Consider the following 16,908-nt stretch of genomic DNA (forward strand, 5'->3'; position numbering starts at 1 on the left):
AGATAATGACAGAATACTGCTACTGCAGGCCGCAGGGGCGTATTTAGACTTACTTCTTGAGTGGGGGGGGGGGGGTTGATTCAAATTTTTTTTTAATTCAGACTCAAAATTTACAAGTAAAATTTTTGGTAGTATTTAAATCAGGTGAATCCTTAATATTTGTGGTTTTTTAATCTAATGCCGGATCCACTTAGAATTGACTTTTGAGTAGTTTTTTTTTTTAACGCCTATCTGTGTTTTGAAAGTTTCGCTTGTGTTTTATTTGATTTTTCACTAAATATAGACCAGGGCTAAATCAAAATAATTTATACTGTTTGCCGTTATTGGACATTTAAACGTTTTAAGCAATTGAGTGTTTAACGCTATAAATAATTTAAACGTTTCAAAAATTTTCCGTTTACCATTATTGACAATTAAAACGTTATGAACAATTTAGCGTTTTGCGTTATTTAAATTAGTCTAAAATTTGAAACGTTTTCAAGTGTAATATTTAGCAAATAATACTATGTAAAATAACATTATATATTTTAAATATTATATTATATATCTATTACCTTTAACCAGTGGTGTATTGGCAGGGGCGTCATTTCACCTTTTAAACTGAGGTGGCAAGATCTATCGGGTGGTAAGGAATACTCCCTGGTGAAAAGGGTCCGAGGGATATTCCCACCCCTTCCAGAATTTTTTTTTCAAAAACTGGCTTTAAATTTCTTATTTTTGAAACTCTCAGACTATTTCTGTAAAAATTAAATTGCTAACAATTTATCCTAAAAAAATAATTTATTATGACTTGAATTATTAATTAAACCACATGTAAAATAATTATCGTTCACACACAACATAAAAATGTGCCTAATTTTAATTTATGTGTGCCTGGCTCATTTGTTTATAAAAAAAAGGATAAATCAAGTTAACATGATACAAAAAAAAAAAAAAATATTTTAATTTATAGCATACTTAAATTATTTTTACACAAAACTAAGTCTTCTCTTCTGGCTTAAATTAAAGTCGTCAATCACTTTGGAAATGTTTACTCCAATACTTCTTTCTATAGCCAAAAGTGCTAACGAGGACAACCTCTCCTGGCCAATCTTGTTTCTGGTGTATGTTTTTAACCGTCGCAAGCACAAAAAAGACCTCTCACAAGATGCTGAGTTCATTGGAATCGTAAAAAACAGACGAAAAAGTTCAAAAAGCATAGGGAACACACTTTTCAAAGATTTTTGTACAAAAACGTCAGATCTTTCTTGAATAGTTTTGTTTCTTGATTCTTTCATTTTATAGAAACATCTCAATTCAGACAAAAGATGTTCATTGTCTAAATTGTAATATTTACACACATACTTAACACTGGCTGTATCTTCATCAGTTCCACCTAGAACTTTGCTTAGATTTTTAAGTACATACAGGTTTTTTTCTTGAAGCCTGGCCTCTATCTCCTCATTTAGGATATCAATAAATGGCCAGACAGTTGAAACTTTGTAGTAATGCTCTACAGATTCAAATGGAGCTTTACTCCCTCCCAATTTTCGAGGGGATTTTTCCCTGTCTTGGCAGTTGGGCAGCTCTAAATCCACACTTGTCAGCGATTTCTGTAGAGTGATTGAACAACTTTGAAAAAAACTCATCTGTTCTGAAGGATTTCAATACTTCAAGAGTGCTGTTTTTTACAGATTTCACAATTTCGTAGGTAACACTGCTTGACTGAAGAGTTTTTGATAGTATGTCACATTGTGCTAGAACTCTCTTCAGTAATAGCAGATCAAATACAAAGTTGAAGTCCTCCAGATTTTTCAACAAAGTATAGGCTTGTCCACCACTGTCAGGGTCCGTATCAGAAATTTCTCGTAGAGTTGTCAGTGTTATCAAAATTATCTAATAAAGAACGCACTGATTCGACACGGCAAGCCCATCTGGTATCACTCAAAAATTGATGTTCCACCACTAAAGCTCTGGAAACTTTTTTTAATGTTTTCAATAATGGCATGTCGTTTAGTTGATTTTTCAATGAAGTTCTCAAGACTTTGAAGTACAAAGAACGTATTTCTAATTGAAGACACGCGCGTGCAACAGCTAACAATGCACAAGTTCAATATATGTGCATTGCAGTGAATGTACATAGCCATTGGGGCTTCTTGCATAATTATAGCTGCCACTCCTTTGTATGGGCCTCTCATGTTCGATGCCCCATCATAGCACTGAGCACGCAGATTTTTAATGTTCAAATCCATTGAAATCAAAATATTTTTAAGTTCATTTGCCAGTGTTTTACCATCAGTTCTTTTAGCACGGTAAAACCCCACAAATGACTCATGAACTTCTAACTTTTCATTAACATACCTCACGACAATAGCTAATTGTTCGTGCTTTGCTATATCTTGAGTTTCATCAGCTATAATTGCAAAAACCTTGGCTCCTTAACTTCTTTAGCAATTTGACACTTAATTTGTTCCCCAATAATGGACAGTAGCTTATACTGAAAATGTTTACGATACTCCATGAAGAATTTTTTTTTATTAAATTGTTATCTTTGGAACGAAGTTTCATCAACTCCAAAAAGTTTCCTCTGTTTTTTGAATCCGTAGATTCATCATGACCTCTTAGACCAATAGATTGTCTGCCACAAAATATCAACGATTCACACAAAGCTTCCAAGTACAATCTATTTTCTTGTACTTCTTCTGAATACTTTTGATTTACTTTTTCAATAACAGTGCCACTTTTGTTCGCTTCTTTTAGACAATTGAGTTTTATGTTATTACTTTGGTGTGAGTTACTCTTCTTATGTTTCTCAAATACTTTTACAGCTTTGTTCCATTTGGAAAATCCAATGAGTGTAAATACATCTTCTGCATTATTTTTATCTTCTGAGTTGTAAAACGAACAACACACAAAACAGAAGGCTTTATCGGTTAGAAGACTATATTCCAGCCAAGAAAAAATTTTAAAACACTCCGGTCTAAATTTCCTACCATCCGTTTTAGAGAAATTAAAATCTCATGGTTGAAATGAGCCTTCCCCAAAACACACTATAGCCATACTTGGACCATAGGCAGGATCACGTTTATTAATTAGACCAATTTCTAACTGACCATTTGAACTAGAAGAACAGCCGGGCCTCTGAATTTCATATATAGGAGCAATGTGCTTAGTAGTAGCGGTTGACTGAGCGGATGACGAGCCTGATACATCTTCTACATTTAGTTCTAGTTCATGTTCCAAAACACCTTCTAGCGCTTTATCTTCAAACCGTTTCTTTTTATTTGGTGGGTCTGTGCTAAAGAAGGACAGCAACGAACTCTGCCCTTTTTTGTTTTTTTGAGCCTGGGAAAAAACCCGTAAGAAAAGATGATGATGACATTTAAAAATTCAAAAACATTTGATCAATTTTGAGTTAAATATAGAATTTTTAGCGCGGTAGTTGTAGTGTGGTGGTTTAGTTAAAAGTAAAGAATGCGACTGTACCGGGTTCAAGCCTAACCCATTAAGCTAAAGTGTTTGCACTCTTTTTCATATATAATAAACATTGATAATAATTATATTATATCGAATTAATGTCGTTTTACGATAGTTAAAGCCACTTTAAGATGTTTATATTTTATTGTAATTTGAAATTATTTATGGAATATTTAAAAGCGTAAGGGAATATATGAAAATTTTTTTTTTTTATGGTTTATAAATATATTCAGTGGCGGCGCGTGAACAATTTGGAGGGAATTATGTAATATAAAATTTATTTAAAAATTAGATTATCATTAAAAATAAAGTAAATTACATAAAACATCTATATTTTACTGTAATTTAAGTCAATTCATCGGTTTTGTTTTGTTGCGAGCACAATGTTAGTACTAAGTTACAAACATATTAAGTTTTCAATGTATAATATTACCTCATTAAGAAAAAAATAATATACATTACACATTACATGTAAAGCTTTAAACCACAGTTTAAATGTAACTAAATTATTAAAATATTGCTTCAGATATAATATAATAATAATAATGATAGGAAAAATATGAATAGTAACCGTTATTTTGAGATAATTGTTTATTGCATTTTTATAAGTTATAAACATAATAATTTTTGAAAAATATACATATGATCATTGGTTATAGAAAAATAAAATATAGATATATAAAAATCTAAACTTAACGTCATCGCTGTAATCTAAAAAAATAATATTATCTGCATTTCAAAGAAAACGATAACTATTGTCGATCGTTATCGCATCACCATGTAACACTATATATATAGCAAAATAAAGAACACATTGATAAAAACTAATAATGATTAACAAGTAAACTAAATTTAGGGAAACCTGTCATAATGTCAAACATAATGTACGATTATAAAAAAATAATAGTATATCGATTACGTATTATGAATAACCCGTGTCCCGTGATTACTATTTGTTAATTTTTACTTACTGACAATAAGCGACTTAAAAACGCGCATTAATTTTACGATGTATTGTCATCGTGCAATTTCAAAATTTTTGTATATTATAAAATAAAAGAATTTGAATATTGTTTATTGTATAATACAAAAATTAATTATGTCATAGTTTGATACACACTGTATCATACAAAGTAAATTAATACTGTATTTTTACTTCACTAGTTAAACATATTATGAAATAACTAAAATTAACTTACCATGTCTCACTGTCTCAGTTTAATCTTTATACATCAATACTGACGTCTAACATCAAACTGTACCAGCAATGAACAATGAAATATCAGTTATACCATTCTAGGTAGAAACTAAAAATAACCAATAACGTTCCAGGAAACTAGTACCGAAGCGCGTGTGGTATCGTTGTCGCGACCTTAATGACTATTATTTTTGTATACATTTTGTATATACATGTATATTTTGTCATGATAAATACCTACAATTATTCCAAAAATATTTTATTGTTATTTTTATTATCGATGAAAATTATACTATATTTCATTTTCAGGTATTTTTCAATTAGGTATTTGTAATTTATTGAGACTTTTACTTCAAAATTCTGGGGTGGCAACTGCCACCCCTTGCCACCCCCGAATTACGCCTATGTGTATTGGTAAACATATTTTGAGTATACGCACTAAAAAAATATAGTTATTAATCCTAAAATAAATTTTCTTCACTCGACAATTGTTTTCTCTCCATACGTTCGAAAAAATTTAATTAATTCTTTGTAACTTTATGTTTATAATTTCTATTAAGACTATAAATTATAACAACATAAAATAAATATTTGCAGTGCGTTATAAATTGCATGATACAGATTTAAGAACCATGGCTGAATGTCCACACTTAGGGTTGCCATACGTCCCGGAAAACCGGGATTGTCACCGTTTTTGGACTTCGCGTCCCGGTGTCCCGAAAAATGTTTTCGGGACGTCCATATGTCCCGGCTTGGACGTTTAGAAGAAATTGTAGTATTGTTTAATTTTTCATTTCGACCATTTTATCTCAAAGTACATTTTTAATCGTAATCGATTAACAATATATAATAAAAATACAATTTGTAATTTACACATATAAATATATAATATATTTTATTTCACAAAAATATTTTTAAATATTATATTACAGGCCAATAATGATCCTCTTCAGTGGCGTATACATAACTTTTGTATGGGGAAGGGATTATTTGCAAGCAAATCATTATTTATTTTTACGTTTCTAACGACCTCACGCTAAAAATATTATTTTATAACATTTAATAAAAGGCCTAGGAGGGGGGGGATCTGATTCCTCCTTGAATACTCCACTGGTCCTTTCAATATATTAAAAGTTACATAAAAAGTATATTACTCGATAATGTGTTTGTTTTGTCCCGGTTTCACCTTATAAATTTATGGCAACCCTATCCACACTCCATATTATTTTATTTAATGCTTCTCCAACGATATCGTTATCGCGAACTTTTTTCGGAAATTTAGGTATAGATAATCGTAATATATCGTACGATACATCAATAATCGAAATATATCGGGTGTTCTGGGTTTAAAATAGCACAGGATAACAGAAAAATAATTATTTTTCCCAGTGACTCATTAGTCATTACTCATTAGTCTAATAGTATCATACCTCATACCTCTGTATCTTAGTCAGTTAGTATTTATCGCTTGATAATTTCGGACGTTCCGATGTCGTTTGTGATTCGTTAAAATATTTTGTTTATGTTTTGTTTTTCTCATTAATATAGTAATTGAAGCGCTCGGCCGAACAACGGGACAAGTGCCACTGAGCGCATTTTACAATGGAGGCGTTTAAAATATTACGGACCATTTTCACGACTTAAAACTAAACTTATTGTTGCTTATTATTGCCTTTTAATCTATTTTTATTGTAATTTCAATGCGGTAGTGAACATATACAATAAATTGTACTCGTGCCCCGATACTCCATCGATAAACGTAATATTGCCGAGATTGGCGCTTGTCCCGTTGTTCAGCCGAGCGCTTCAACTGTCTAAATGGTTTTTACTTTTTAATAATTGTTAATAAATATTAAATAATAATGGCCGTTTATAAACTTGTGTCATTAGCTGGTGCGCGGAGTGATGTATGGAAGACATTTGGATTCAATGTAGATTCTAGTGGTGTAATAACAAATACTAAAAAAAGTTACTTGCCGTAACTGCTCACTGTCAATAGCATACTCCGGTAACACAACAAATCTAAAATCACACAACAATGCACAAAAGGCCCTTCTAAATCTGAAACATCTACAATATCATCATTTTTTACAAGTTCTAAGTACAAATTGTCACACAATAGTAAACGCTACAAAAAGCTAACTAGAGGTCTACTGAACTTTGTTGTTAGAAATGTACGGCCATTTAATGTTACTGAAGGAAAAGGGTTTAGAGCGTTTATGAATTTGGCTGTTCCTGAATATGTTGTTCCTAGTAACTCAACTATAACAAGACTATCTGATCATATAACTTCACAAGAAAAAATTAACTTTAAAAGCCATCTTCAAAAAAATACCTATTATTTGCCTTACAATTGATTTCTTATCAAAAAGAACTTTACTGCTGTATTTTAAGACTATAATAATTAATAGCCCTTTAATCTTTATAAGCTGAACTGATTTTAAAGCTCTTGAATAAAATAATATTTACTATTTTAAAACAATTAATTGTTAACTAATAACTAATACTTACTGTCTACTGGCTACTAGTTACTACCTAGTACCAATAATAAGGTACCTATTACCTAACCTTTTTTTGTAGCACCTACCACATAATTCTGTATACTTACTACCTAGTCAAATAAGTATTAAGTATTTTTTGATTAATTTTATTATGATAGTCATAGAGATATCGGAATATCGATATCGATATATCTATATCTAAATTTTTTTTTCGATATCGCACAATTTTCAAAACGATATCGATATTCAAAAATATATCGTTGGAGAAGCCTATTCATTATAGTTACATTAAACACAGCGTACCCTGTAATCTTCAACAGATAAATATTTCATCAAATTTCATGATTCATAGAAAATTTTTTCCATTGAACTATTAAATTATTATTAGTTTTTTTGTTTTCGAGTTATTCTAGAAACTTATACCCGTAAAATAATATTTTACATTAGGTATACGCCGATAGTCGAAAATCTGCTGATGTGAATACGCCGTAAAACCATGTGTACGTACCAATACACCTCTGCCTTTAACAATATTTTTTTTTTATAATTCTCATAACTCATAACTTATAAATAAAGCAATCATATTTGTTGTATAATAACAATAAATGCATATACCACGTAAAATATGTATTTATTATCAATTTATAACTTATTTATGGTGTATTACTAATGTTTCATCGGTGTTCACTGAAACTATATTTGATGAGGTAAACTATATGGGTTCCGCGCCGACAATATCCGACGAATTTTCTGAAAGCATATTTATAAATTATAATTGATAACGCTTATTTATATGTTATTAGTTGATAAATTTATTGCTGTTTTAAAAAATTTTTTTATATATATTTTATTAAGACTACCTAGTAATTTAAGTCAATTTTACAAAAATATTCCAAATTCATGGCAATTTATTTTATGTTTCAATCGTTAATTGTTTTCTGTTATGTTATTCGATATTAATTTTAATCTTTTTTCGTTTTATTATCTGTTATCGATTTCAATCGCTTTTTGAATAGTTATACTTATAACGTTATAAAAACGTTTTGGTGCCCTGTTATGGACACTAAGTATCTTTATAAAATTATCCATATTAAAAAATTAGAAATGTTTATCTCATTTATGATCGGTTCCTTAAATGCGGATTCAGGGAGGAGTTCGCTCCTTTGCCCTCACTAAAATACGCCCCAGGCAGTCCGTAAGGTGCATTTCGTAATTTTTTATTTATGCGCACTAGAATGTACGCGAAGTTGGCACCCCGACTTGGTCATTTTTTCCTACGAATTTGAAAAAATTTGCAACACATTTTTTACGGTGATACAGACTATCATACAGATATAGCTTCAGGATGTCAGCTTCACGTAGTACCCCGACATAGTCCGATCGGCTCCAAACCAGGCACGTCGTCAAGGGGGGGGGGCTAAAGGGGCCTGGCCCCTAAGAAAAATCAGTGGCCCCTAACTGACCCCTTTGATTTTGATTTTTTAATATTATGGTGTTTAGTTGTCCCAAACAGGCTAAATCCTGAATGTATATTCCATATGGGCGATTGTAAACTCCGCTAGAATATCGGTTGAGATAAAAAGATAATAAAAAGTCTAGTGTAAATTCCGGCAGTTTTTTTTTTATTTACTTGCTCAGTGCTCACATTGCCACGTGCCTTCTCACATTAAATACGTTGATCTATTGCGATGATGTATGTTGAAATTGATAAAATTATTGTCATGGTTCGACTCATTTCAAGGTGGATATATATCCATATATTAACGAAGTTAGACTTGTATCTAGACTAACAGCAGTTAACAACAGACCGAAAGCCGAAGGTTCGAAACCTTTGTTTTGTCAAATAATCAAAAGTGGAAAAAGCTCCAAGGAAAAAAGAATACGCGTAGAAGATAGGTATTTTTTTATAAATAAAAAAGAACAGTTACACCTACATCCATAATTTATCTATAAAAGATACAACACTGTTTTATAAGATATTTAAGAACAATTTTAATTACTACAGATATGAATTCAACCAACCTAAATCCAGTGTATAATTAAAGTAAACATTAAGTAAATTATTTTCATAATCTATATGAACATATCAGTATAATATAGGTACATATTCAGAATGAGACACCATTATCACAATTTATTTGAACTGATATTTTCATCTCTTTCAATCGGTACAAGTTTTATGATTTTCTTTTCCTAATAGAATATTTCAACTCCAAATTATCATAAGCAGTGTTGTGCATTATCTAGATGATTTATCTAGATAAGAACATTAAACTTTTTATCTTATCTAGATAATAATAATTTGAAGTATTTTTTTATCCATGTTTTTAAATAAAATGGTTAACTAAGATAAATAATCTCAATAATTTTGAAAAAGATAATTTTTTTTGTAGGAAATGAAACGAAGAATAATAAATACTTAGTATTACCGTATTTGCGTTTTAAATTTTAAATTTTAAATATACATATTCTATAAACGAAAAACAGGTATTGTATAATTATTTACACAGAAAACAAAAATGAACTACATATTTCAAATAATACCTTTAAATTTTATAACGATAAATTTTTTTTCCTGTATAATAGACGACTGGGCGATACTCACTGCCCAATGCTTAGGTACGCCCGGAATTTAATATACGTATACCTAATAGCTAATATTATACTCTTATAATAATAATATAGACAATAATTGTGTTAACACATGGACATATAACATCAATCTTTGGCTGGAACGTTCTATAAATAACAATGTATAAACTTAGATTAAAGTAATTAATAATACTAAAGCCAACCAGTAACCACTGAATAGTGGCCACGGCTATATAGTATTAGTGTATATAGATCTTAAATCGTGTTAGTGAATATTGAGAATAGCAACAGAGTAACAGTAATCATTTATTAGTTTTTGGTAAATAAAATAAATATACCGATTTATATGGAATAGTATTAAAATTATGATATATTTAATCAAACTTGAGTTTCATAAATATAACTTCTTTCATCTGCACCTGTCAAGCGCTTGTTTAGCAGTAGAAGTCAAATAGTAACACCAAGAAGGAACCGTTTAGGTGATAAGACATTTGAAATGTTGTTGTGTTTTGTCCAATAAAATTAATTTTGAAATATTGTATTATTTATATATATTATATATTTATTTGCATTTAACCGCGTGTAAATCGAAGACAAAGTAATGAGTTATCACTGATGACCATCAAATTAAATTTGAATATTACAAGATAACAAAATAGAGTTACATACATCCATAGAAAGTATTATGTAGATTTCTAACCCATAAATACCTAGGTATAAATTTAAATCATAAAACTAGGTACATTTTTAACTATACATTATTTAAATTATAATATATTAATTTAATCAGTAATCTTGAAGTACTGTTGCATTTCATTTCGCATTCAATTTGTGTGCTTACAGATTTCCTCAAAATCTCGCGACAGATAGTGGTACAGAGTTTCTAAGTAAAGTTTTCAAAGATGTATGCAAGCTCCTGAAAATTAAAAAAACGTCCACAACTCCGTACCATCTACAGAGCAATGGTTCACTGGAACGAAGTTACCTAACTTTCGATGAATATCTTCGTAGTTTTGCTAATAAAGGTCTCAGTTATGGGACTCATATGTTCTATTTACTATGTTCTGTCATAACTCAACTATTCATTCAACAACCAAATATCAACCTTATCAATTGGTGTATGGTAACTCAGTAGTTGTACCATCAACTTTTACACAAAACCCTGATCCTCAGTATAACTATGAGAATTATCACCATACACCCAAAAAAAATATGCAAGAAGCTCACGCACTTCCAAGGAAACACTTGTTAGAAGCTAAACAGAAATCGAAAGATTACGACAAATTAGTGAAATCCCTGAAAATAAGTATAGGTGAAAAATTCATGATCCAAGAAAAAGCTAGTAAAGACAAAGTAGCTCCAAAATGGCTGGATACCTATATTGTAATTAAAACCCATCCAGAATCTCCAAATATAAAAATTCTTAAATTAAATAAACCTGTCACTTTATACCGAAATTTACTTAAACGTTTCCATGAAATAAATTAAACAGTGTTTCAGAATCACTATTATCAGCACCTTCGTAAATTCAGACAAAACGTTCAAAACCAAAAAATTCAGACAGATAACTGTCACCAGTGGTTACCACTCATTCTTTCAAAAAATCAGCAAGGACTTTATTATGAATCACTTTGACAAATTATTTTATCACATCTAACTTGGGATTTAGTAGCGTTTAAAAATCTTAATGAGAAATCTTCAGAATACCATATAATAATGACTAATTACCATGCTACAAGACAAAGATTTAAAGATTCCTAGTTTTCAATCTATAACCCCTCAGGGGGGTACTAAGCAACTAGTACTACGGGTTTGGCGAACCCGGGGCCCCGAGCCCCACACTGACTTTAATTAGTTAGTGTGGACTGGTCCTCCAGGTTGGGGGTTGTGCGTAGGGCCGACAACCCTACCACTTAAAAAATAAATTGTTAAGAAACAACAACATTATTCTTACGAGGATAAGTTGGGCAGGACATGTATGGAGGTCAGAGGGAATGATTGGATCAATAACTAAATGGAAACCCGACACTAAGAGACCTCGAGGACGCCCCAGACAAAGATGGGTGGATAGAGTAAAGGAAGACTTGAAACTCCTGAACGTAAGAAACGCAGAAGAATGTGCAAATGATAGAGGAAAATGGAAACAATATATTGTTGCGGCGAAGGGCCTTAAGGGCCTGTAAAAGCCCAGAAATTAAAGTAAGTAAGTTTTCAATCTATTAATATGGGGTTGCCATACGTTCTGGTTTTACCGGGACACTACCGGTTTTTAACCAAGTGTCCCGGTGCCCCGAGAAAGTGTTTCGGGACACAGCGATTTGTCTCTGTTTCAACATTTTACTCGATAAAATATCAAGAAAATTGAAAACAAAAGAAAGGATCGGTTTCTCACGGTGGAAATTGAATATCTCGTAACAAAACTTGAGGACGAGGGAATTATCAATAGAGCTAATTTTGAAAGTTAATGTGATGAATTTTATGTACTTTGTTACAACTATTTAAAAAAAAATGGAACAATTAAAATTAACATACAACTAATTTAAAATCAATGTTATGGACAACATTAGCCCCAAAAACAATAGTAAATTGGGAAAATGTCAAAAATCAGTAATCTTTATAAAAGCTATAATATCAAACAATCTTAATTTTTATGAATAAATGTTTTTCGAACAATTCAAAATTTTTGAAAAAATTTAACAACAAAATGACGAGTGGTTTAAAGTTGAAATATGTTTAAAATAGTTGATCCGGGTGCTGGTGTAACGTTACCGCAACACCCGTAAAATGAAATTGAATTTCGGGGAGGTTCGGGGGTTGTACAAAATTTTACAAAATAAAGTACATAATACTGCATGATTATAATTCATGATTTCGAAAGAGCGGGTGCTGGGGTAACGCACCTAATAACTAGATATAAAAACGGTATATTATAAAAACGTGCTTCAATAATACATTTTATGAAAAATTCCACGACCAAAGTTTGGGAAACAAGTCTTTATTAAAACAAGTTAATGGATCAGTCAAATATGTAGTAAAATCAACATAAGAAACACTGCACCCCAAAAGATCAGAAGACTAAGAATATGAATTATTATGATTATTATTATTATTATTATATTGCTTCTATACATAATTAATTTAAAAAATATATATATGTATATATATTTTTTTTTTCATATGGCGATATATATATGTATAATATTTATCCATTCAAAAAGTCCCGGGTTCGGAAAAATATAATCTGGTAACCCTATATTAATACACGTACTATTGTTTTATCTCAAATTGTCAAGTGATGAACATTTATAAAATAAAATCTCAGAATTTAATTTTTGTTATACGATCGTTAATTTTATGGAATAGTGGAATAGGCGCATGTAAACTCCGTCACAAGTATCTTTTTTTACTGTAAACTCTGCCAGAAAAATAAAACAGGTAAAATTGGGTTCATGTTAACTCCGCTACTAAAAAAAATCAAGTAAAATTGAATACATGTAAACACTGCCAGTGAAGAAAATCGAGTATTAGTATAAAATTAATATGATATATTATTGAAAGTAATACGTAATAAGTAATAATAAGCAGTGGTTGAATTGAGGGGGGGGACGCAGAGGGTCTCAGCTACTCTTCATTTTTCTTCATATTATAGCGTACCCCTTAATTTAATTCATCAAGGAACGCAGGGGACGCAGCGTCCTTCAACAATTATATGAATATGAATTTTTTTCTTAGAAAAATTAAATAAATATGAAAAAAAATTGGAAACGATTAATATTTTATTTAATTTTTGGTATTAGTTCGTAATCTGTTTATTATTAGCACATATGTATATTAGGAACGCAATAATAAAATATATAATAATGTTATATAATTTATGTAACACGTTTTAAGTGTTTCCACTGCGTATTAATTCGTGGTATAAACTGCTAAATTGCTAAAAATATAACTATTACGAAAACTTCCCTGGGTGTACCGACGATAACGATCTATAGTAAACCATTGACAATAATAATATATTGACTCTGTATTTTGAGAATCCGTCCGTTGTTTTAGTTATCGACGATTAACAAATGGTGATCGTTTTCAAGGAAAATTAAATATTATTTATATTTTATTTGGAAACGAGGTGCGCCACGAATGAGTAATCAGTATTATGTTAGCTTGTCGCGTACTCGCGTATGTAATTTATAAATTGTAATTTTGTTGAAAATAGTAAACACCTCAACCGCACTCCTACAGTCCTACACGTCACGTCAGCAATAAACAAATAAACATGAATAAACGTCAAAAATTGTCCATATCGGACTTTTTCAATAAAAAGAAAAACAATGACTAAGGTAATTAAACACTTTAATTTAATAATAAATCATGCGCAGATTCCTGTTACCGGTGTACTTTTATTTTTTTTTGATAATCCACCCTCATAAATCCCGCCTTAAAAAAAAAATAGATATACAAAACATAAGTAAGTAGGAATAAAATTTATTAGAAAAACTGATGTACAATCTGATTATCAATGAACGTCAGTCCGGCAATTTTTATTTTTTTGTAATTTGATAAAATTGATAAAAAAAACTTGATTTTCCAAAAAAAGTTATTATCCCTTTTTACTTAAGTACCTAGTACCTACCTAAAAAAAAAGTTAATAAATACAGTTAAAAGCTCCTTAAATTTTTTTTGGTCATACATTTTAAAGCAATACATATACATACCTATGATAAAAATAATTATTATTTAACTCTCAGCAAATCTTAGTCCTAAAAATAATATGACGGGATGAAATAAATTATTTGACTAATATTAAACTTCAAATATTAAAATTAATATTGACAAAAAAAAATTAATATACTAATAAAAGAGTAACATTTATAATCTATAAATTTAATATTTACTTTTTGTAGGCAACAGTAAAATACATAAATTATTTTAAATTGAAAGTTAATTGATTAATTAATTTTATCATGTGGCTATATATTTACATTTTAGATTTTAAATTTGCTAGACGTGTTGCTGTGTTGATAGAATTTATACAAATAAATACCTATTAGTATTGTTTATTATTTGTTATAGATATCTGTGTTAATGATTAGATATATTTAATTATTTATATTGTTGATGCATTTAGGAGGTGAGGGGGACAAAGTCCCCCACGGGTTTTTTTAGATTAATTTGCTTTGGAACACTAATTGTTCAGCTACATTTAGAGTCCACCTTTATTTTTTTTTTCAATTCAACCACTGTGTACGCGCCGAGAGCGTAAATTAATATTACGCGCGCCCGGTTGCTAATAATCCGCGTACGCCGCCTTTATATACGATCGCGGCCGGCACACTGTATGTATGTGTGTATGTTTATAGATCGGACAGCAGTGGTTGGGGTCGCCGCGCAAGTACTGTCCGACTATATGGTGTGGTGGGTGTGTAGGTGTGTTGTGTGTGCTTACAATTATTGAAAGATTAATAACTGGTAACTAAAATAGTGTAAAAAATATGGTAACTATATTGCTGTATTGTAAAATAATAATATAATAAATAAACAATAAATCACAGAAACATTAAAGTACAAAAAATATATGATAATTCTACTACGGCCCTTTTGGCCCAACAAGTAAAAAATGTATAATATATAATAATAAGCCTAACTAAAATGCCGGTTCGGCACAACCAGATATAACAATTATCTATAAAATAATTAAGTAATAATTGCAAGTTTATAAAGAAATCACATTAACATATAATATAAATGGTAACTAAATAAACTAAATAAACAGCGTAGCCCTTATAACTAAACAGAATTAAATATGAATATAGTTGAAAATAAATAGGTAAAGTATAATAAAATAAATTTATGGCCCTTCTGGCTCAATATAATATTAATATAGAATAAATATGAAATATTATATGAATTAATATAGCAGACTGCTATTAGAACAGTAGCTGCCTAGTATAATTAGTATAAAGTATAAAAGAAAAGCCCTTCTGACTAAACAGCGATAATTATTATTTCTTAGTAAAGATAGCCCTTTTGGCCCAACAATTAATAAATGTATAATATATAATAATAATAAAAACTCACAATTTGTGGAGCGCAGACTGGCCAGCCGCTACCTAAATTCTAAAATAAATAAATACAAATCTAACGGCGATTCGCGCCTATACAAATAATAAATAAATACACTCTAATATAATATGGCGATTAGCGCCTACAATAAAAAATATGTTTAATCAAGTAACAATTACGACGATTAGCACACGTAAAAATAACAATAATGAATCACGATTAGCACACACACTAAAAAATTGTAAAAACAACATAATTCATTAACATTCCCGGACGGTGGTTGACACGAGAAGAAGAAAAAATATTAAATCACACACGGAAATTACAATAATATTTTTAACGTAACGCGATGGAGGTTTCGAAACGTCAATATAAAAACGGGCGGCCGTGTTAAAATTTACCCGCACCGGCGACGCAGATAACGCACCGCTAGCTCATTATCATATGATATAATTCACAATATAATTTAAAATAAAGATAAATACAAAAATAGCGGCTAATGTACGCGAGTGTTTGTGTATGTGTGCGTGTGTGTCGATAGGCTGTGATATCCTCGGGTCGTCGACCGGCCGCTATTTTACGGCGGCAACAACTGATAATAAGTGAATATTATTATTATAATATTATATAATATCATACCTCCATTTTATTTCACGAGACGCATATTTTATATTTTGGTTATATTTGTAGTTAGTTGTTAAATAAAACCAATAAATTGCCTCGTTGACCAGTAATTAATTTTATATTATTACTTTGTTGCGACATATTTCGTTCAAAATAAAATATACACGGAGATACGCAGACTACGGATGTTCGTCAAAGTATACTTTACGTATACCTTACCTACTGCCGATATCATCATTGGAAATAATAATTTCAGATAATATGAAGATAAAATTATTAATAAATGGATCGATGTGGATATATATCCACCTTGAAATGAATCGAATCATGACAATAAATTTATCAATTTCAACATATATCATCGCAATAGATGTCAACGTATTTAATGTGAGAAGGCACGTGGCAATGTGAGCACTGAGCAAGTAAATAAAAAAAAAAACTGCCGGAATTTACACTAGACTTTTTATTATCTTTTTA

At 30.3% G+C, this 16,908-nt stretch overlaps 1 protein-coding gene across 5 annotated transcripts; it reads right to left on the reverse strand.

Moving 5' to 3' along the window:
* Positions 1-537: 537 nt before the first annotated feature.
* LOC112687748 (zinc finger MYM-type protein 1-like) lies at positions 538-16,301 on the reverse strand. Of its 5 annotated transcripts, XM_025560656.1 has the most exons (3): positions 4,656-4,905; positions 3,093-3,324; positions 538-737 (listed from the first exon to the last, which is right to left on the reverse strand). In XM_025560656.1, exons 1-3 carry the CDS (start codon positions 4,656-4,658, stop codon positions 727-729), a joined length of 246 nt encoding a protein of 81 aa, XP_025416441.1. In that variant the 5' UTR covers positions 4,659-4,905; the 3' UTR covers positions 538-726. The 5 variants fall into 4 exon arrangements, 4 of the variants coding, with proteins under 4 accessions (XP_025416441.1, XP_025416438.1, XP_025416439.1 ...); XM_025560654.1 differs by lacking the exon at positions 538-737 and having other exon boundaries at positions 915-3,324; XR_003149004.1 differs by lacking the exons at positions 3,093-3,324; positions 4,656-4,905 and adding an exon at positions 15,823-16,301.
* Positions 16,302-16,908: the final 607 nt, after the last annotated feature.

This window comes from Sipha flava, unplaced genomic scaffold, assembly GCF_003268045.1.
Source record: "Sipha flava isolate LNK unplaced genomic scaffold, YSA_version1 35a_pilon_pilon, whole genome shotgun sequence".
NCBI lineage: Eukaryota > Metazoa > Arthropoda > Insecta > Hemiptera > Aphididae > Sipha > Sipha flava.

Excerpts from the sequence above, each read along its gene's own strand:
- LOC112687748 (XM_025560653.1), bottom strand. The coding sequence starts at position 1,628 with ATGAGTTTTTTTCAAAGTTGTTCAATCACTCTACAGAAATCGCTGACA.